General features: G+C 47.9%; 2 protein-coding genes across 6 annotated transcripts in view; one reads left to right on the forward strand and one right to left on the reverse strand.

Annotated features, from left to right (window-relative positions):
- Positions 1-879: 879 nt before the first annotated feature.
- Positions 880-22,289, reverse strand: part of ANO10 (anoctamin 10) — a 235,325-nt gene continuing 213,915 nt past the window's right edge. For all 3 annotated transcript variants that reach the window (XM_082348547.1, XM_082348549.1, XM_082348548.1), the window contains exon 13: positions 880-1,202. In XM_082348547.1, coding sequence (XP_082204673.1) covers positions 1,134-1,202 — 69 coding nt within the window. In that variant the 3' untranslated portion in view covers positions 880-1,133. The remainder of the gene's footprint in view (positions 1,203-22,289) is intronic.
- On the forward strand, positions 1,214-15,339 carry LOC309608500 (uncharacterized protein). 3 transcript variants are annotated; one of them, XM_082348767.1, is made up of 5 exons: positions 1,214-1,978; positions 2,573-2,738; positions 3,049-3,258; positions 4,393-4,491; positions 4,829-15,339. In XM_082348767.1, the coding sequence occupies exons 1-4, from the start codon at positions 1,785-1,787 to the stop codon at positions 4,483-4,485; spliced, it is 663 nt and encodes a 220-aa protein (XP_082204893.1). In that variant the 5' UTR covers positions 1,214-1,784; the 3' UTR covers positions 4,486-4,491; positions 4,829-15,339. The 3 variants fall into 3 exon arrangements, 2 of the variants coding, with proteins under 2 accessions (XP_082204893.1, XP_082204894.1); XM_082348768.1 differs by having other exon boundaries at positions 6,250-15,339; XR_014232910.1 differs by having other exon boundaries at positions 1,214-4,491; positions 6,250-6,387; positions 6,948-15,339.

Consider the following 22,289-nt stretch of genomic DNA (forward strand, 5'->3'; position numbering starts at 1 on the left):
GGTCCAAGGACACACCTGAACTTTCTCCTTTCCCAGCAACCACAGGCGCCCAGGCTGGAATTGCAGGGAAGCTCTTGGCGGCTCAGGACTGGAGTGGCGGCTACCATTCCCTGGTGTTTTAAGACCCGAGAATGTTCTAGAAAGTTATCCATCAAGCACGGAACCACCAGTGAGTACTTGTGCCATGCAGGGCCTTAGACCAAGGGGGCAGGGCAAAGCTGACCACAGGTGTCCGTGCTGGCAAAGACGACAGTCTGGCAGCACCCGCTGTCCAACCACGCGGGGCAGACGGGAGAGCTGGGCTTCCAAAAGCATGCGTGGAGCGGGCCTGCTGTGGCCACCCCGGTCTTGATGTGAAGGAGGGAATCGAGGGGCCGGGCCCGGAGCGAGGGACACGGGTCTAGACCTGCCCGGCCTTCCCCAGGTGGGCCCGGTGTCCTGGCTATGAGGGACCAGTGGGGCGGGGCTGGCTGTTGTCTGGGGCAGTTTGAGCAGCTGGTGGGAAAGGAAGCCAGGCCTGGCCCGAGCAGGGCGGTCCCCAGGGCTGGACCAGAGCCAGGAGCCCGGAGGGCGGTTCCCAGGGGCCGGGGGATGCTGTGCCGGCGAAAGAGCTGCCCCCCTGCGGGCACAGCCGGGACAGACCCCCCAGGTGTGGCCCAGCCGGCCGGGTGTGCTGAAGGCAGCCCAGCGGCCCCTGCCACGCACCCCCAGGGAAGGCCCGGCGGCAGCAGAACCTCCCGAGGACCCCTGGGGCTTCCGCGCGCCTCGGAAGCGGCCCAGCCTCGAGGCTAGCCCGGCCCTTGGCTGCCCAGGCGGCCCCCCCTTCCACGACCCGGCTCGGAGCAGAGGGGCCGCTCCATCCACACACGGAAGGAGGCGTCAGGCGGGCATGAGGCCTTTAATAGCTCGGTGACCTCTGTGAACATAGAGCAGGACAGAGCCAGAGAGAGGCACCTCGCTGGACGCCCCCGCCTGCCACCCTGATGGGCCGAAGGTCACTGTGAAGGCGACCCGGGGAGCTGGCGGTTCGTCCACGTGCCAGGCTGGGCAGCGGCGGCTCCAGAGCAAGGTCGGGCGGCGGGCGTGCGGGCGGGGCTCCGCGCGGGGAGGGCGCCCGCTGGCTCCACCGGCCCTCAGGGCGCCGCCTCCTTCCCGCCGTCCCTCCAGTCCTCTTTCAGGTTCTCGGCCACGCGCTGTATCTGCTGTGGAGAGAAAACAGGACACGCTGAGTCACGTGAGGCCGGGCGGCAGGAGTCCTGCGGCTCCAGTCCTGGGGCCCCGCCGCCTGGGTGCCCTGGGTGCTGGACGACGTGCGTAGAGCTCTGCCCTAGTTACTGAACCAGTGAATAACTCCTTTGGGATCTGGCTTAAGATACACAGAGGTTTTTGATAACAGCTATTTACTTATGGAGGAAACAAGACTCTGAGCACCAACACTGCTGGTGCCCGGGTACCTGGCTGCCCCCCTTGGGAGCCCCAAACACCACGCGGGCTGCACACGGCGCACACTCCGTCCGGCTGTCGGGGAGAGGAGGCCCGTTCACAGACTGCAAGTCGAAAGCCTCTGCCTCCTGCTCCAGCCTGCTTTCCTCCCCGAAGGCTCCTTTAGGTCTGTAGCATCTCAGGAGGCCCCCGTCACTGCAGACAGTCCTCATCTTTTCTAGCCTGTTCTGCCTCCCGCAGGGCCGCGCCGAGATGGGCTCCCGGCAGCTGGCCCCCGTCCATCTGGGCTGTGGAGGGGCCTGCCTGGGTCTGGGGGAGCAAGGGTTAGGGGACGGCTCCTGATGGGGGAGGTGCCGAGTGGGGACGGGCTCTTCCCGCAGCCTTTGAGCGGGCGCGGGCGCGGAGAGGTGCTGACAAGCGCCCCTCAGCTGCGGGGTTTATGCGACCTTCAGCCTGACGGGACGGCGGAGACGGTGCGATTTAGTTCACAAACCTGGAGAAGCAGAGCGGCCATGCCACCTGATTCCCCCCAGAAGTTAGTTTTTGCCTCTGCAACCTTTTCCGTTACTCATGTCTCCCGTGCTCTCACGAGCCCACTTCGACTGTCAACTACTGATGTAAAATGTAGTATTTCACCCCAGATGCACTTCAGACTCTTGCAGCTGGTGTCATTTAATACTTACGAGACCTTTAAACATGTCTATTTATGAGAGACAGAAAGGGGGTGAGGCACAGAATATGAATCTATTTCCTGATTTGACAAGTAACCGTAAGAAACTAAAAGCGAAATAAATTTAACTAAACTAGCATCAGAATGAGGATACGATATTCCCTAGTTTGTCACAGAATCTACCAGCCACACTTGCCCTCCACACGGGGAGGACAGCCATAATGGGTTTTGACTGAAAGGAGCCTTCGAGGCTCCCTGCGAACTGCGACCAGCCCCCCGTCTACGTGTGTGGCTGTGGAGGGGGGAGCCCCTTGGCGTCAGGCCAGAGCGTCCCGCAGACCTCCCGGGAGGGGCCCCTGCCCGCAGCGGCCAGGCCGAGGGGAGCCGTCTGACGGGCCCTCTGCCCTGAATGACCCAGCCCCAAGTGACCTAGCTTTTCGGAAATGCCTCTTCTTTCAGGTCCCAGGTTGGGGGCTTGGCCCAGGCCGGGGAAGAGACTCAGAACCCACTGGGCTTGGACGACTGCCCACCCGCAGTGCCTGCCCTGCTGAGGGCAGCTCCTAAGGGTAGCGGTTCCTGGACGTCACGGGCTCGTCTATACTTAACTGCACTGCTGGAAGCAAAGGTAGGAACCGGGGCAGGGACCGCCCCCCCGCCCCCCGCCCCCGGCCTCTCATGCAGTCTACACAGGAGCTCCTGTCTCCACTCGCGCCCTTTCCTCGCCTGTCCTGGAGCGAGGCTGCTTCTGAAGCTGACGAGTGACAGGCCCCCAGGCCTCTGGGTCGGGCCAACCCTACTCCACCCACCGGCCGCCCCATGGCTGGGTCCCTCAGGGCTCGATCTGCCTCACGGAGCTTTGTGATCCCCAAAGGCAGCGTGGCCCGTGGGGGGCGGGAAGGCTTCTGCCCCCATGACCTCTACCTGGCCTTCCTCAGCACAGTGCCGAGGCCCTGGGAAGTGGCGGGGAGCTGGGGCTCGGCCTGTCTTCCTGTGTCCCCTGTATCCCCTGGCTGGACACGCTGCACAGGGCGCAGGACCAGAACTTAAGACCTGTAGCTAAAGCCCAAAGAAAAACCCCAGCAGCTAAGAGGAAACAAACTGCAACGGCCCGCCTGCCTGAGGTGAAGAGTTCAGCTGGATTTGAGGTCGGTGAGCGACGCTCCAACCTTTCCTGCACAAACGGGGCAGGCCTACTTGGTTCCTGCCTGAAAGATGGGGTCAGATGCCATCTGGCCTCGAGACAGCTTCTCGTGGGTCAACCGGCCGCTGCCCACCGCTCTTGGGTCTGGATCCCCTCAGTGTGCGGTCATGTAGCTTGTAATGAAACTGCCCCCCGCCCCAGCGAAGCTTCCTACATCCTCGCCTACTGGTGAAATGGTGGGCATTGGCAGAATTAACTCCAGAAGCACAAAATTGCTGCTCTGAAGGAACCCTGATGATCATTTGGTCCTGTGGTCACTTAAGGGTCCTGAGACCTTGTTAAATGCAGACTCTTGGTCCCTCCCCGAGATGCTAAGATGCTGTCCTGCTGGCTTGTAGAGGGACCCAGGACTCTCTGAACTTTTAGCAAGCCCTCGAAGTTTCTCCGTGGACAAACCCAGGGCGGGGAGTCACCGGTTTGCTCTCTGCCGTCTTTCACCAGCACGCAAGCTGGAGTCGCGGGCCACGCTGGGCAGACCCAGGCCACCGTGCGTGCTCTGGCCGGGGGGTGCCGTCCCCTCAGGGCCTCACGCTGCCTCCGGCAGCTCAGCTCTTTGGCATCTTCTCTTTAGCTGCCCTGCCTGGAGGGTGGGGTGGGAAGGAGCGGCAATATCCCCTTGAAAAAACTGCCTTCTCTGGGGATTCTTAAATCAAAACCTTATTAAAAAGACAAGCAGGATAAAAGTCCTGACTTCTTCCCCATAAAAAGCACCAGAATGAAGAGAGAACGAAATTTTCCTCAACTCATGATTCATTAAAACACTCACGCTCCAAATTACTCTTTAAAAAGCACAGACTGATTTTTGGCATCATCATTAGCAATGATTATACAGGCAGACCTTGTTTCATTGTGCTTCACAGAAATTGAGTTTTTTTACAAATTGAAGGTTTGTGGCAATCCTGTGTTGAGCAATTCTATTGGTGCCATTTTTCAAACAGCATTATTTTTAAATTAAGGTATGTACATTGTTTTTTATAGACATAATGCTACTGCACACTTAATAGACTATAGTACAGTGTAAGCATAACTTTCATATACGTTGGAAAACCAAAAATTCACAAGACTCGCTTTATTGCAGTGGTCTGGAACCAAACCCTGGGTATCTTGGAGGTCTGCCTGTAACAGGAACCGAATCACCAAGAGTGCTGGCCAAACATGCAGCTTAACCTGAGAAAGGGTGAGTAACCAGATCCCTTTTTCCCTGTGGAGAAGTACAGAAATGTGTTCTGAGACCTGCAGTGCTTCCCACAGTCCTCACACGGTGCTTCATCCTCCCGGGCTGGTAGCAGAGACTCTCCCTCGCTGAGCCCAGAATCAGTTTTGGGATCCTTCTACTCACATCGCTCAGGAAATCGATTGATTACAGTATTGCCCAATTTTCAGTCTGTTAGCAGCTATTCCATTACTCCTTCCCCCAAAGCAACAACCACCTGCCCAGAAGGACTCTATCTGGGCAGGTCTTGGCTGAGGACAGGCCAAACCTGTGCATTCGTCTCTGCCTGTTTGTTTGCTAGAGGGCTCCAGTCTCTCTGAGTGCGGAGCTCAGTGGCTGGAGCCAGGCTGAGGGCCTCTGCGGCCAGGCCATCCCACGACAGCAGCTCAAACTTGAACTGGGCTCTCAGGTCAGTTCAGCTCAGCAACAGCACCTGGGGGACCAGGGTCCCTGAGTCCCGCCAGCCTCAGGTGCGCAGCCCTGGTGACAGCACTGCCATCGCCCGTCCCTACTTCCCCTACCCCACTCCGTTCTGATTTAATGGGCGGGGGTGTGGCCTGGGGGTTAGCAGAGCTCCCCTGGGTGGTTCTAGCGCACAGCTGGGGTGGAGAACCACTGCCTGGAAGGAAGCCCCTTCCACAGTGGGCGGGGCCGGCGGGAGAGGGCGCTTCCCTCGTGCACAGCTGTGCCCTCCCTCCCCATCCACCCCGGCAACCACAAGCATGTCTCCTCCATCCTGTCCCTTGTTTGAGGTCATGTACTCAGAGTCAGGGCAAAATTAAGCAAGGGTCTGGCAATTCAGGTGAAAAGGGAAGTAGAGAATGGGCCTTTTGAAGTACCGCATTTTCACAAAGACGATTTTTGTCTGTGAGATCTAGAGGAAAGTCCCTCAAACAAGCAGCAGGCTGAACACGTTCGGAAGTAACAGTTAAAAACTCCAGGTCTGTCCTGGGCCTGGCGATGCCATCAGGCTCTGACGACCCCAAGCAGTGGGTGGAGGGGCAGCACCAGCGGGAGTTACATCCACTTCCTCTCCCGCTGGAGGGGTTGGTTCCTAAATGTAGAAGTGTGAGATTTGCTGACACCCAAACAGGCCAGCGCTCTGAATCCCTCACCTCCCACCCCGGCGAACTTTTCTCCCAGTCGTCCCCATCTCAGGGACCACTCCCAGCCGGCTACTTGGACCCAAACTGCAGACGTCACCCTGGATGACTCTCTGCCCCTCCCCGTCGGGTCCTGGCGACTCCACCTGCCAAGCACACCCCACTCCTCCCATCTCCTGCCTTAGGGCTGTCGCCCCGCTACACTGAAACCACCTCCCAAACCTTCCCACGCTTGTGCAAACGCAGCCCAAGCCACGTTGTAAAACAGGGGACCAGAACATGCCACTACAGGGGCTTCCCAAAGACTCGAGACGGAAGCTCAAGCCTCCGCTTTTCTCTCACAGCCCCGCTGCCTCCAGTCCAGCTCCTTCCCGCAGGCTCCTCACCATCTGCCTCGCCTGCCCTGCCCCTGAGCTTTGCTCCTCAGCCTGTCTTCCCCCAGAGAAGCCGTCCCAAATCACGTACCGCAGAGGAGTCTCCCGGCACCGTCACATCCCTCTATTTTAATTCCTGCACTCCACTCAGACCATCTGGTTTTTAATTGTCTATGTGAATTTTTTTTTTTCTGCTTTAAACGTTCTATCCCACCTAGCACCTGGTCTCCTGACTCTACCCCCAGGGCCTGCAAAAGCTCCGGCACCAAGTGGGTGCTGCACAGATACCTGTGGAAGAGCAACCAAGCACGGCTCCAAGCCTACAGCCGCCGCCAGAGAGATGACAGCTCAGCCGGTAATCTCATCAAGACCAACACGGACAGGTAAAGCTCCCTTCTCGTGGTGCGTAAATGAGACGCATTCATGTTCTAGAAGTCAGCGTCACTTTCTGGACCATAAATGTGCCAGTCACAGGTATAGGATCATAGGAAACACACCGTAACATGGGCTGTATGTCAGAAGTTTCAGGATTTTGGAGTTCCAGACGGTTCCCTGCCCTGGTAACAGTGCAGACCTGGGTCCAGCCCCTCAGGATGTCACCCAGTGGAGACAGGAATCTCAGCCCCTCAAGCCCTCAGGGGTGGCTCTGGTGAAGGGAAAGTGGTGCGCAGGTAGAGCTGGGTGGAAAGAAGATGACAGGGGAAAGTCAAGGGCCACCAGGAAAGTTGCCAGATCATCAGCTTGGTCCCAGCTGGAAACCAAGACTCCTCCAAGAAGGTCCAAACCCAGCTCCCAGACCTGGTGGCCAGGCCCAGCTCGCCCAACCAGTGAGATGCCAGTGTCCACGAGTTCATTAACTGCATGAGCTGATCCAGGGGAAGATAAATGTCAGTTCAACTTAAAAAAAAAAATAATGTCTACTTCTTAAATCATCTTTTGGGAGGAGGAGATCAAGATGGCAGGGTAGAAGGACGTGGAGCTCACCTCCCCCCAACAAATATGTCAAAAATACATCTACAACTGGAACAATTCTCACAGAACACCAACTGAAAGTGCTAAATGAAAAAGCGGAGGAAGCAGTCCCAATTAAAAGAAAAAGAAGTCGCCTGAAAGAACAAACAGTGAATACCACTGAATACCAACTGAATACCAACTGAAAGCGGGCAGAAGATCTCATACAACTAAAGCTGTAAGAAAGATCCCCATGTAACCTGGTAAGACTAAAGGGAAAAAAGCAGGGGAATCAAGGTGGGACCTGTGCCCCTGGGAGGGAGCCATGAAAGAGGACCGGTTTCCTTACCCTGGGAACCTCCTTCGCCAGCTGGGAGCTCAGCCAGGACAGATAGGTGGCTGCAGGGGCCTGGAATTTGCCCAAGAGGAGTGTGCACAGGCTGGCTTGCTTCCAAGCAGGATAGAGAGGAACCGACACTGACTGCTGCCACGTCACCACACTTCCCAGTCCAAGACACGCACTTACTGGTGTGCGCAGTGCCTGGGTGCTGAAACTCGGGCTTCAGCGGACAGACTCGAGGAGAGGACTTGGTTTGGCTATTTGGACATAGCCCGAAGGGCCTAGGATGTGGTCCAGGCCACAAATGGGGGTGTGTGTGGGACAGAGCGTGGGTCAGTCGTGGAAGCCTCATTCGCACCATGCTCACAGCGGGCACGGCTTCCGGAGCTCCCACTTTGTGAGTGTGAACGTGCCAAAGGCAGGCAGAGCTGACGCATGCGCTCTTGCAGTAGAGACTAGGCCGATTTTGTGCATGTGCACACCAGGTGGGGGGTGGCGTCACGGAGTTGCCTGTCCCAGCAAACAGGTCCTGCAGAGGAACACCCAGCGGCTCCTTTCCAGGGGGAGTGCTCCAGTCTCACCTACCTCACACTGCAGCTTAGAACCGGACCTGGGGCTTTTACTCCAACAACTGGGGAGCAAGCCCTACCCCCGACAGGGCTGTGACAACCAAAGAGGAAGACCCACCCAATATCCAGTGCAGGCTCTGGTCACCACAGCACCAAACACACCCCTTATCAAGGGGACAATGGCCAGCACGCTCTGAGCAAAGTCATGGCAGGCATCCACACCAAATACAGCCCTCGCATCAAAAATACTGGACTTACACAGTCTACAAAGGGATGCTCCCACATACAAACAGCCTTTCAAGACCACAGTACGTAACTGTTTCTCCTAAATTCTTAGCGTAAGAGAAATGAAAGTAAAATGACAAAGCAGAGGAAGTACTCCCAATTAAAAGAAAAAGAGAAGTCCCTGAAAGAAAAAACAATGAAACAGACCTCTCCAGTCTACCAGACCCCTGAGTTCAAAAAGGAAGTAATAAAAATGCTGAAGGAATTAAGAAAGACTATCATCAGTAGAAATGGAGATCACTGTAACAAGGAACTAGAAACCATAAAGAGACAATGAAAATTAGACAACTCAATTGCCAAGATAAAAACCGAGCTAAAGGCAATAAATAGCAAACTAAATAATGCAGAAGAATGAAAAGTGATCTGTAAGGTAGAATAACAAGTCACCCAATCAGAACAGCAGACAGAAAGACAAATGAAAAAAATGAAAGCAACATACGAGACATACAGGATAATATAAAGCATGCCAATCTACACATAATAGGAATTCCAGAAGGTGAAGAAAGGGAAAAGTGGATCAAGATGTATTTGAAGAAATTATGGCTGAAAACTTTCCAAACCTAAAGAAGGAAACAAGATATCCAGGTACAAGAAGTACAGAGAGTCCCACACCAAGACATATCATAATTAAAATGGCAAAAGTTATAGAGGATTCTAAAGGCAGCAAGGGAAAAAGAGTCAGTTACAAGGGAACCCCCATAAGGCTATCAACTGATTTCTCTACAGAAACATTGCAGGCCAGAAGGGAGTGGCAAGCTCTATTCAAAGTCCTGAAAGGGAAAAATCTGCAACCTAGGATACTCTACCCAGCAAGATTATCATTTAGATTAAAAGGAGAGAGAAAGAATTTCTCAATCAAAAACTAAAAGAATACAGCAATACTAACCCTATCCTAAAAGAAATATTGAAAGGTCTTCTTTAAATAGAAAAGAAGCAAGAACCTGTAAGAAAGGGGAAGATCACAATAGGAAAGGCAAATATATAAAAGGATTGAAGGTCAGTTAAATAAGCCAGTACATAGGTTAAAAAATTTTTTTTTAAATTTTGTAAATGTGATTACAACTACAAGGAACAGCAAATGGATAAACGTGAAGATGTAAAATGGACATCAAAATGTGGAGGGTAGTAGGATAATGTACATCTTTTAGAATGTAGAGCTTGCATGACTATCAGTCTAAAGCAAGTAGTTATAGTTATGGGTTACCATACTTGAAAACCAGGGTAACCACAAATTAAAAACATACAATAACAGAAACATAGATCAATGGAACAAGATAGAAAGCCCAGAGATAAACCCAAGCACCTGTGGTCAACTAATCTATGACAAAGGAGGCAAAGATATACAATGGAGAAAAGACAGTCTCTTCAATAAGTGGTGCTGGGAAAACTGGACAGCTACATGTAAAAGAATGAAATTAGAACACTCCCTAACACCATACACAAAAATAAACTCAAAATGGATTAGAGACCTAAATGTAAGACCAGACACTATAAAACTCTTAGAGGAAAACATAGGAAGAACACTCTTTGACATAAATCACAGCAAGATCTTTTTGATCCACCTCCTAGAGTAATGGAAATAAAAACAAAAATAAGCAAATCGGACCTAATGAAACTTCAAAGCTTTTGCACAGCAAAGAAAACCATAAACAAGACGAAAAGACAACCCTCAGAATGGGAGAAAATATTTGCAAATGAATCAACGGACAAGGGATTAATCTCCAAAATACAGGAACAGCTCATGCAGCTCAATATTAAAAAAACAAACAACCCAATCCAAAAATGGGCAGAAGACCTAAACAGACATTTCTCCAAAGAAGACATACAGATGGCCAAGAAGCACATGAAAAGCTGCTCAACATCACTAATTATTAGAGAAATGCAAATCAAAACTACAATGAGGTATCACCTCACACCAGTTAGAATGGGCATCATCAGAAAATCTACAAACAACAAATGCTGGAGAGGGTGTGGAGAAAAGGGAACCCTCTTGCACTGTTGGTGGGAATGTAAATTGATACAGCCACCATGGAGAACAGTATGGAGGTTCCTTAAAAAACTAAAAATAGAATTACCATATGATCCAGCAATCCCACTACTGGGCATATACCCAGAGAAAACCATAATTCAAAAAGATACATGCACCCCAATGTTCATTGCAGCACTATTTACAATCGCCAGGTCATGGAAGCAACCTAAATGCCCAACGACAGACGAATGGATAAAGAAGATGTGGTACGTATATACAATGGAATATTACTCAGCCATAAAAAGGAACGAAATTGGGTCATTTGTTGACACGTGGATGGACCTAGAGACTGTCATACAGAGTGAAGTAAGTCAGAAAAAGAAAAACAAATATTGTATATTAACACATATATGTGGAACCCAGAAAAATGGTACAGATGAACCAGTTTGCAGGGCAGAAATTGAGACACAGATGTAGAGAACAAATGTATGGACACCAAGGGGGGAAAGCGGCGGGGGGGTGGGGGTGGTGGTGTGATGAATTGGGCAATTGGGATTGACCTGTATACACTGATGTGTATAAAATTGATGACTAGTAAGAACCTGCTGTATAAAAAAATAAATTAAATTAAATTAAAAAAAAACATACAATAGACTCACAAAAACCAATAAGAAAAGAACTCAAGTGTAATACAAAAGAAAATTATCAAACCACAAAAGGAAAAACAAAAAAAGAAAGGAACAAAGAAGAAATACAAAATCAACTGGAAAACAAGGTTTAAAATGGCAATAAATACATACCTATCAATAAATTATCTTAAATGTGTATGAACTAAACACTCCAACCAAAAGACAGAGAGTGACAGATTGGATAATAAAACAAGAACCTACAACATGCTGCCTACAAGAGATCCACATAGATTAAAAATGAGGGGATGGAAAAAGATATTTCATGCAAATGGAAACAACAAGAAAGCAAGGGTCACAATACTCGTATCAAACAAAATAGACTTTAAAACAAAGGCCATAAAGAAAGACAAAGAAGGACACTATAAAATGATAAAAGGATCAATACAAGAAGAGAATATTATACTTGTTATAATATTCTTGTTATTAATATTATATAATATAAATGCATCCAATATAGGAGCACATAGATACATTAAAACAAATACAAACATTAAAAGGAGAAATTGATGGGAACACAATAATAGTAGGAGATTTTAACACTCCACTGACATCAGTGGACGGATCTTCCAGGCAGAAAATCAGAAAGGAAACAAAGACTCTAAATGACACAATAGAACAGTTAGACTTAATTGATATCTACAGGACCTAAGTCTAAAAAAACCAGAATACACATTGTTTTCAAGTGCACATGGAACACTCTCTAGGATGGAATACATACTAGGGCACAAAACAAGCCTCAACAAATTTAAAAGGATAGAAATTATTTCAAGCATCTTCTCTGACTACAATGGCATGAAACTAGAAATCAACCAGAGAAAGAGAAATGAGAAAAAAATGACTACATGGAGACTAACCAACATACTACTAAAAAACCAATGGGTCAGTGATGAAATCAAGGAGAGAATCAAAAAATACCTTGAGACAAATGACAATGAAAACACAACCATACAAAATCTATGGGATGCAGCAAAAACAATCCTAAGAGGGGAAGTTCATAGTGATACAGGCCTTCTTCAAAAAAGCAAGAAAAATATCAAATAAACAACCTAAACTACTACCTAAAAGAATTAGAAAAAGAAGAAGCAACAAAACCTAAAGTCAGCAGAAGGAAGGAAATAATAAAGATCAGAGAGGAAATAAAAGAGATTAGAAAAATAGAAAAAAATCAATAAAAAACCAAGAGCTGTTTTTTTGAAAGGATAAACAAAATAAACAAACCTCTGGCCACCAAGCCTCATCAAGAAGAAAAGAGAAGAAGAAAGGCTCACCACAAAGAAAAGATAGGAACCAAATAAATAAAATAAGAAATGAAAGAGGAGAAATAAGAACTGATACCACAGAAATTCAAAAAACCATAAGAAATCATATGCCAACAAAATAGACAACCTAGGAGAAATGGACAAGTTTCTTGAAACATGCAGTCTGCCAGAACTGAATCAAGAAACAGATAATTTGAACAGATTGATCATTAGAAATGAAATAGAATTTGTAATTTTAAAAACTCCCTGCAAACAGAAGTCCAGAACTGGATGGCTTCACTGGGGAATTCTACCAAACATACAAAGAAGAACTCATACCTATTCTTCTCAAACTCTTCCAAAAGACTGAAGAGGAGGGAACACTCCCGAAGTCATTCTATGAAGCCACCATCACCCTGATATCAAAACCAAAGATACTACCAAAAAAGAATATTACAGGCCAATATCTCTGATGAATACAGATGCAAAAATCCTCAGCAAAATATTAGCAAACAGAATCCAATGACACATAAGAAGGATCATATGCCGTGATCAAGTTGGATTCATTCCAGGGTCACAAAGATGGTTCAAAACACAAATCGATCAATGTGATACACCACATCAACAAAAGAAAAGCAAAAAACCACATGATCATCAATAGATACAGAAAAAGCATTTGATAAAATTCAACATCCATTCATGATAAAAAAATCTCACCAAAATGGGTATAGAGGGAACATATCTCAACATAATAAAAGCCATTTACAACAAACCCATAGCCAATATAATACTCAATGGTGAAAAGTTTAAAGGCTTCCTGCTAAATTCTGGAATGAGACAAGGATGTCCACTCTCACCACTTCTATTTGACACAGGATCGGAAGTCTTAATACAGTAATCAGATAAGAAAAAAATAAAATGGGAAGAGGTAAAATTGTCATTGTATGCAGATGAAATGATACTCTATATAGAAAACCCTAGAGACTCCACACAAAAACTATTAGAACTAATAAATGAATTCAGCAAGGTAGCAGGATACAAGAACAATATACAGAAATGTGTTGCATTTCTTTATACTGACAATGAAATATCAGAAGTAGAAAGTAAAAAACAATTCCATTTAAAATAGTGTCCACCCCCACCCCCTGCCAAAAAAAAAAACCTAGAATAAACCTAACCAAGGATGTGAAAGACCTATATGCTGGAAACTGTAAAACACTGATAAATGAAACTGAAGATAATCCAAAGAAATAGAAAAATATCCCCTGCTACTAGATTGGAAGAATTAATATTGTTAAAATGGCCACACATCCCAAAGCAATCTACAGATTTTATGTGATCCTTATCAAATTACCCATGACATTTTTCACAGAACTAGAACAAATGATCCTAAAATTTATATGGAACCACAAAAGACCCAGAATTGCCAAAGCAATTCTGAGGGAAAAAACAAAGATGGAGGCATAACTCTCCCAGACTTTAGACGACACTACAAAGCTACAGTAATTAAAACAGCGTGGTATTGGCACAAAAACAGGCACATAACATCAATGGAACATAATAGAGAGCCCAGAAATAAACCCACACACCTAGTCAATTAATCTTCAACAAAGGAGGCAAGACTATACAAGGGAGAAAAGACAGCCTCTTCAGCAAGTGGTGTTGGGAAAGCTGGACAGCCACATGTAAGTCAGTAAAGTTAGAACACACCCTTACACCACGCACAAAAGTAAACTCGAAATGGCTTAAGGACTTAAATATAAGACATGACACCATAACGCTCCTAGAAGAGAACGTAGGCAAAACATTCTCAGACATAAATCGCAGTAAAATTTTCTTAGGTCAGTCTCCCAAGGCAAAAGAAATTAAAAAAAAAAAAAAGGGATCTAATCAAACTTATAAGCTTTTGCACAGCAAAGGAAACCATAAACAAAATGAAAAGATAACCTACAGACGGGGAGAAAATATTTGCAAACAATATGACTGACAAGGGCTTAATTTCCAAAATACACAGACAGCTCATGCAACTCTGTATCAAAAAAACAAACAACCCAATCAAAAAATGGGCAGAGGACCTAAATAGACATTTCTCCAAAGAAGACATACAGATGGCTACCAGGCACATGAAAAGATCCTCCATATTGCTAATCATCCGAGAAATGCAAATCAAAACTACAACGAGGGGGCTTCCCTGGTGGCGCAGTGGTTAAGAATCCGCCTGCCAATGCAGGGGACAAGGGTTCAAGCCCTGGTCTGGGAAGATCCCACATGCCGCGGAGCATCTAAGCCCATGTGCCACAACTGCTGAGCCTGCGCACCACAACTACTGAAGCCCATGCACCTAGAGCCTGTGCTCTGCAACAAAGAGGAGCCACCGCAATGAGAAGCCCACGCATCACAACCAAGAGTAGCCCCCCTGCTTGCCGCAACTAGAGAAAGCCCGTGCGCAGCAACAAAGACCCAACACAGCCAAAAATAAATAACTAAAATAAATTTAAAAAAAAAAACTACAATGAGGTGTCACCTCACACTGGTCAGAATGGCCATCATTAAAAAGTCTACAAATAATAAATGCTAGAGAGGGTATGGAGAAAAGGGAACCCTCCTACGCTGCTGGTGGAAATGTAAATTGGTACAGCCACTAGGGAAAACAATATGGAGGTTCCTTAAAAAACGAAAAATAGAGATGCCATATGATCCAGCAATCCCACTCCTGGGCATATATCTGGAGGAAACCATAACTGGAAAAGATACATGCACCCCAATGTTCACAGCAGCACTATTCACAATAGTCAAGACATGGAAGCAACCTAAATGTCCATCAACAGATGAATGGATAAAGAAGATGTGGTACATATATATAATGGAATACTACTCAGCCATAAAAAAGAATGAAATAATGTCATTTGCAGCAACATGGATGGGCCTGGAGATTATCATACTAAGTAAATCAGAATAGACAAATACCATGTGATACCACTTATATGTAAAATCTAAAATATGACACAAATGAACTCATCTATGAAACAGAAACAGACTCACAGGCATAGAGAACAGACTTGTGGTTGTGAAGGAGGGGGAGTGGAGGAGGGATGGAGTGGGAGCTTGGGATTAGGAGATGCAAACTATTATATATAGGATGGATAAACAACAAGGTCTACTGTATAGCACATGGAACTATATTCAATACCTTGTAATAACCTATACTGAAAAAGAATCTGAAGCTGTACACCTGAAACTAACACAATATTGTAAATCAACTGTAGTTTAATAAATAAATTTTTTAAAACATCACCTTTTGAGCCTGTGTTCTCTGCATATTATTTGGGTTTCAGATTGAAATTTCCAAAAGTTAAAGGCACTTCAAAAGAAAACTTCGCAGATATTTTGAGAATGCAAATTACTTTCAATTGAGAGTGAGGGGCCCTGCAGAAGCCGGAGGCTTGCTTCTCAACCACCTTCAGGTGTGCACTTGTGCTGACGCTGCTGGAGCAGGGAGCCGTGCGCATCTGATTTAGCTACAGCCAATCAGGGCTGTGAAAATCATTACAGATCTGCCAATGCTACGGGCCACAGAGGTGCACAGGTGGCTGCAAGGCACTAACAAAAGATGACAAAGCAAAACTGAGGAGAGGCTGACCCACCTCCCTGGGTTTGGGAAACATTATTAGGAACAAAAAGCCGTCATCAGAGCTGTTCATCACCGCTGTCCTTTCATACTCTACCAGTGGGTGATAATATTTTCTCCAAGTTATGGGCACCCTACATGTGATCCTTCCCATTTATCCAAAATCCACAGGAAATCACTAAGTGATAAGTCTAACAAACCCCTCCTTGGGCTCCCTGGGCCTTAGCGTGAGGTGGACACACTCCCTACAGATTGTTTCCTGCCGGCTGTGGGGCTCAGGCAGTGTCCCTGAGTCCCTGTGCTTCATACATGTTCCTCTGTGCCAGCTTCATGGGAGTCTTGGTTACTGACCTCCCCCCTCCCCATTTCCTGCACTTCTAACCAAGCTCGTATGTCAAAACCTCTTTTTTCCTCCTGCTTTGTTGACATAACTTTTAATGTCTGTTACATTCTATTACCTGCATGTAACTTAATTTACAGTGACCACCACTTACATTACATACTAGGCGCTGTTCTAAACTATACATATACTAACTCATTTGCTCCCTGTAACCGCCCGATGAGAGGCACACCATTATCAGCAATTTAAAGATGAAACTGAGGCACAGGGAGGTTGAGAAACCAGCCCGAGGTCACACAGCTCAGAGGAGGTTTGAGCCCAGGCCATGTGGCTCCAGAGCCCAGGCTGCTAACCTGCGGCTGCCCGGCCCTTGCCTGATGGTGCGTCCCGACTCTGTGCTGGTTTTGGACTATTATAACATCATCACCCCATCATCCACTGGGTTCACCTGTGCTGTGAGATTCGGATGTGGATGGACCACACTTCCAGCCTGTGAAGGTTTGCCTGTATTTTGGAAATTCTTGGTGAGGCTGAAATCTTGTCCTGTCCCACCTGGCTCAGACTTTTTTCTGCTTCAGCTAAATCTCTAAACCAAGGGAATCTGGCCCTAGAACACACTATGTTTACCCTATTCTGACCTTTAAGCACAAATTTAAGCAAGATTTTAAAAGTTGCCTAAAATTCTGGAAAGGAAGTTTAAGAGTTAATTTAAAAGAAACACACAGAAATCCGTGTGAGTATGTTTTAAAGAAAGGCTTCTAAAGAAAGGCAAAGAACAAGAAAGTGTGGAAAATGTAGTGGGAAAGTTAGGTGGCAAAATCACAAGCACTTGAACAGCTAAAACATGGAAAAGCAAGCTAGTGATGGGTGAACAGCTTAAGAGAGCAACTCCAACAGAGGGAAATGTAAAGAATGAGCAAACCTAAACCTGGCAACGCAGTGCAATTTACTAAACACATAAAGAGGGAGTAGAAATGTTCATGAATTATCCAAGAACCAGGAAGGTTATGATCAGCGACATCTCCTTTACTAGATGAGGAGAGAAAAGTGGTAACGGATGCTGCTTAAAAGGCAGCTGAGTTGAACGGATGTAATTTGGAAACATCCAGATACAAGAGTGGAGAATAAGAGTTGTGGGCCCTGGAGGGCCTTGAGGACATCCACAAAGGGGGACAGTAGAGCAGTGGCTCAAGGCCAGGCTTCGGCTGACGGTGCCTTAACCCTGGCCACTCAGGGGCCCAGAGCAGTTGGTCCCACCGTGTAGGATCAGGTCAGAAGGCAGATGGAATTTGTAAAAGAGAAGTGTAACTGGAAATAAAAAGAATCAGTGTCCATAAGATCAAAAACAAGCTATGACTAATCATAATGAAATAAAAATAATATAAATATAAAATATAAATATATATTCCACAATTAATACTTCTGGAACATCACATCATGTAATGTGCATTGCGACCACAAAAGAAGGTGACAAAGGCAAGAGCGACATGACAGGGATGGCCCGAGATGGCAGGACAGAAAAGACAGACAAAGGTGACACCAATTCTGTGTAAGAAAGGGAAAAGAGCATTTCGTATTTTGGCAAGTATTCATGTAAAAATAGTATAGTGATCAGTTTACCCCCAAATCAGAGGACTAATGACTAAGTTTCTTTTAAAAATTGAGTTACTTTTTTAAAGGCATCACACAGTGTAGTAACTAGATCTCTAGGTGTGATGTTATTTTGCAAACTGAAATGCAGGAGGAAATCCTCCGTCCAGGTTCTGCTACAATATGGTCCTGGGCCGTCTATCAGAAGAGAGAGGTTGACAATCTGACCTGTTACCATCAGCCCACGATACTGACACATCCATTGATGCTACCAGGACACTAACCCAGTTGTTCAGATCATCCAGATGACCAACAGCAGCTGTTCTGCAGGAAGTGCTTCCTGGACAAGACTTTCACAGCATCACATGCTCAGGAACCAGCCTCCTCTTGATCTGAATGCAGGCAGAGGCCTGGGAGGAAGGGTGTGCTGGGCCTGCAAGATACCCCTCCCTTCCTGTCTGGAAGCCTGGGAGCCAAGGACGGAGGCAGCGTTCTCCTGCAGCACGAGCTTGTCGAGGTCAGGAAGCCCCATGCGTAGCACACAGGTCACTCGGGTTACTTGGGAGATGAGACCCAGAGGGGTCTGTAACCAGCCAAATCTGCGACAATGATCTTGGTCAATCCTCATCTTTAATGTGTCCTAAGTTGACGGGCAAGAACACTCCAGGGCTCAGGGTTCAGGCTGGGGGACGGGATGCGAACAGGCACCGACACAGAGGGATAACAGGCACCAACCCACAAGGGGCGGCTCCAAAGAAACCTCCCCCACAAGGCTCCTTCAGTGAGTCCCGAGTCTCAGAGTATGAGGGGATGCAATTTCACTGTGGCATGAAAGATAAACCCAGGGTTTAGGAAAATAAAAGGCTGAGGTAAACAGTTCACTAAACGAAATGTAGGAAATAGTCCACTGCCCACACCAGGGTTTCAACCCAAAAAAATTTTTTAATTTAAAATAAACATTTTTCTTAATATCAAGGGTTTAATCTAAGAAAACACTGATGGTCACCACCAGGAAAAAGGCAGCAGGAGAGTGTGAGTGGCTGCGTCTGTGCCCACGGCGTCTGCACCCCTTGCTGGGCACCTGCCTGTGCAGGCACTTGGGCCCTTGCTCCCTGCAGAGGGGGCTCCCGCCTGCAGAAACGCCTCACCCGTCACCCCTTGTAAAATGCAGGCACGACTTCGGGCCGCAGAGAAAGCACTGGAGTTCCCCGTCCCCCTGGGATCGTCCCCAGCAGTGCTGGGTTTTCTCCCCACCTGAACAGGGTGTGGCCCACTGATAAACACAAACTTCTATGTCCTCCATTCATGTCATCTGATACCTCAAAGTCAACATTATGACTAAAACCAAGCCAATAATCATAATATTGACTATGATTTTATTGCCTCCATGCCCAAGAGATGAACATGTACCCTCCACCCCTGGGGCGGCGGGTCCTGTCCCGTGGTGGCGGGTCCTGTCCCGTGGCGGGTAGGAATGGCCACCTGGGTGCCCGTGGCTGCTGAGTGGCACTGCCTGGGTCAAGCTGGAGCCAGGAACAGCTGATGGTTATACTTGATCTTTTTCTCCAAGAAAAAACACCCTAAGTGCTAGGCAGGGACTCGAGCCTTCATCCTCTTGATTTCCTTTTGCTCAGAACAGCTGATTCCCACTGATTCCCACCTCTAAGCCTCATGAAGTAGGATTAGTTCCTGCTTCTCCCCTACGTCTTTCATTCCACTTGAATTCCCCATCACCTGCATCCCTCCTGGGTGAGTGGCGGGCCCTGTGCCCAGTGCTGACGGCCACACAGGCTGATGGCACTGGCACGGCCCACTCCTCACTGCTCCATCACAGGGCCCTGCACACACCTGGGCAACCAGTCAATAGTTTCTGACATCGAGAACTGAAGTGACACAATGCTGTCCCAGTTGGTGACAACAGGCCACTGAAATCTGTCCGGAGTCCCCATAGCACCGAACTGCAGGGGACATATCTGTGGGTTTCCCACTTCCCCTTTTATACTGACATCTGACGCTGGATGCTAACGTTTCTTAGACGAACAGGCCACAACGATGTGTGTGCACAACAGAAACACCTGCGTGAGGACAGCAGCACAGCTTCGTCTGTGAAGTAGAAATGACTTCTTTGCAGACGTGTAACTCTAGGTCTTCGAGAGCAAAGAATCCAAGCTCCCAGTGTGATCAGAGCCCAGAGCCCAGAGCCCAGAGCCTGCATGAAGAAATCGGAGCATTTGTGGCTAACACCCCACCCCAAGTACAGCCTACTCAAACCACAGTGGGCTTCTCCTGAGTGTGCGAGTGCTTTGGCGAGACTTGGCCTGTGGCGTGTGCGGTGTTAGATGGGCTGAGACGGGATCTTCAGAATTGCAGTGATTACAGAATTTCCCTGAAACTAATTATGGAGTCATTCATGGGTTGACTGCCTAGTGCATTACACACGTGCCCCTCTCGGCCTTGAAAGGCAGTGCTCCCAGGATGTCCAGGTGGGAGGGAAGTGGGTCAGAGCGAGGCGCTGCGAGACCGCATTGCAGGTGCATGAGCTCGTCTCTGTTTCTGACCACAGTCCCAAGGATCTCTGCGGTTCTTTCCAAAATAATGGAAATATAGTAAGAGCTAATTTATTACTCTCTATGTAATATCACAGGGTCATACTTTGTTCACCCAATAGAAACAGAAAAGTTCTGATTTTTCTTAGGCCCAAAACACATGGGTGAATTTAGAAGATGTTCTTGGTTCCCTAGGTGAGGCCAGTATTACCAAAATTCAGGTGTGTTATTGAAAAGAAAACTGTGAATTCAGAAAGAGAGTAAAAGCTAGGACTAAAGTATTGTAGCTCTATCTACAAGGCACATTCAGAAGAGTGTACTTAACAGGGGAAGCAGCAGTAAAACGCACTTCGTGAGGCTCCTAAAATCACCTCAGAAAAGAAGCTTCATTCCACTTCCACCTGCTTCTACTCGCCGCTTCTAAGTCTAAAATGTGGCTGTAGTTTATGCTTTGAGAGCAGCAATGGCTTCCTTCTCTGATTCCATGACACACTTTTCAGAGACTGGAAAGTTCTAGAAAGACAGCATCTAGCCCATGTGATCAGTATTCTCTTTAGTCCAACCTTTGGAAAAAGAGATCCCAGTCGCCATTTAGGTTAAGCTGTCAGCCAGCACAATCGTGCCTAAGCCTCATACTTAGGTTCTGACAAAGGTTCTAACCAAAAGTCACACTATTTCGAGTGGGTCAGAACTCAACCTCCTTGCTCTGTTATTTAGAAACACAAGCTGATCCATCCAGTAGGTGTTGAATTAAACATGTCTTCAACTGTTCAGTTCTTCCTCTACCATTAATGCTGTTTTCTTGTGTGAAGCCAAGAAGAGCAGAAAGCGTAAGAGATAAGCTGTTTGCTAACAGGGAATCCCTTGGTAAAAGTCATAAACTACAGATGATTTTTGCCTGTTACCCTGAACGACCTGCAAGTCATTTTGTTAAGAGGAGATGGGATAAATGTTTCAGGAGCACGCGGCCAGGTTTGGGTGAAGTGATTCTGTGTCACCTAGCAAAGCCCACAGCTGATTCACAGTTAAGTTACGCAGCTCTAGGAGGGGGAAGCAAAGCAGTGTTTCCGTAAGTTGTTCTGGACAAGTCAAACAAACAAGCTTGCACCAAATAAATAATCATGCCGTTGTTCCAGGTTGTGGGTATGTATATTTTTTTACCCTTTGAACCAAGCATTCCAGGTAAGTACCTGGCAAGCCACACAGATAAATGTTCTTACTCATATAGGCTTAATTAAGAGGGCATGAAAACCACTGGAAAGGAAGAGAATGACATCCATAATGATTAATAAAATAAGCTCAGGGGCAAAGCCCCACCGTTCCTATTTTCAAAAAGGAACTGGCACGGGTATCGAGGCTCCCTTGGGTGGGCTAGAAAAGCCAGTCACTCACCGGGCACACACAGCCCAGCAGCCACGTGTGACCACAGAGGAAAACGTGCCCGAGGGAAGTGGAACAAAACAAACCAGTAGGGTGAGTCAGGGCCCAAAGGCCTCAACACAATGAGATGACAGCCCTTTCCAAGCAAAGCCCTCCTCAGGTGCAAACTCAAGCTCACCCCACGGCGCTGGAGCTCCCGCCCTCCAGGGACTGCTCTCCGTCCCCAGGGAAGCAGAGCCCCACTGACCCCACCGATGGCATCTACTCCTGGGCTAAGCATGCTTCATGCTGTGAAGAGCTTGCAGCCCCCGGGAGAGAGTGGGAGACCCCTGGGCTTCCGGCCAGGTTGGCACACCGGACTGGCCCTTGAACCCACCTCGCGGGCCTCTTCTCCTGGTTCTCTAGTCCCCTCCCTACCGCCCTCAGCACCGAGGGCAGGGCAGCAGGCCGCGCTTGGCACTCACTCTGACCTCCGGGACCAGCACAGGGACCTGGCAGCAGGTGACTGGTCTCAGGGCCCCACGGCTTTACATGCACCTGTGAGTTCCTGCTGCTCTTCAAAGCCACTCATGTGTCACACCTCCCACGAAGCCTCCCTGGCCTGCCACAGGAAGGCTGCCAGGCCCCACCCTGTGCTCCGCCTGGGCTGCCTGTGGCTTCCCTACCAGACGGTGGGCTCCCCAGGACAGGGTCACTCACTGGATAAGCTCAGCCAGGGCCCCTGTACGGGAGTGATCAAGATGTGGCCCAGAATTGTGGG

This window comes from Balaenoptera borealis, assembly GCF_965194805.1.
Source record: "Balaenoptera borealis genome assembly, chromosome: 12".
In the NCBI taxonomy this organism is placed as follows: Eukaryota; Metazoa; Chordata; class Mammalia; order Artiodactyla; family Balaenopteridae; genus Balaenoptera; species Balaenoptera borealis.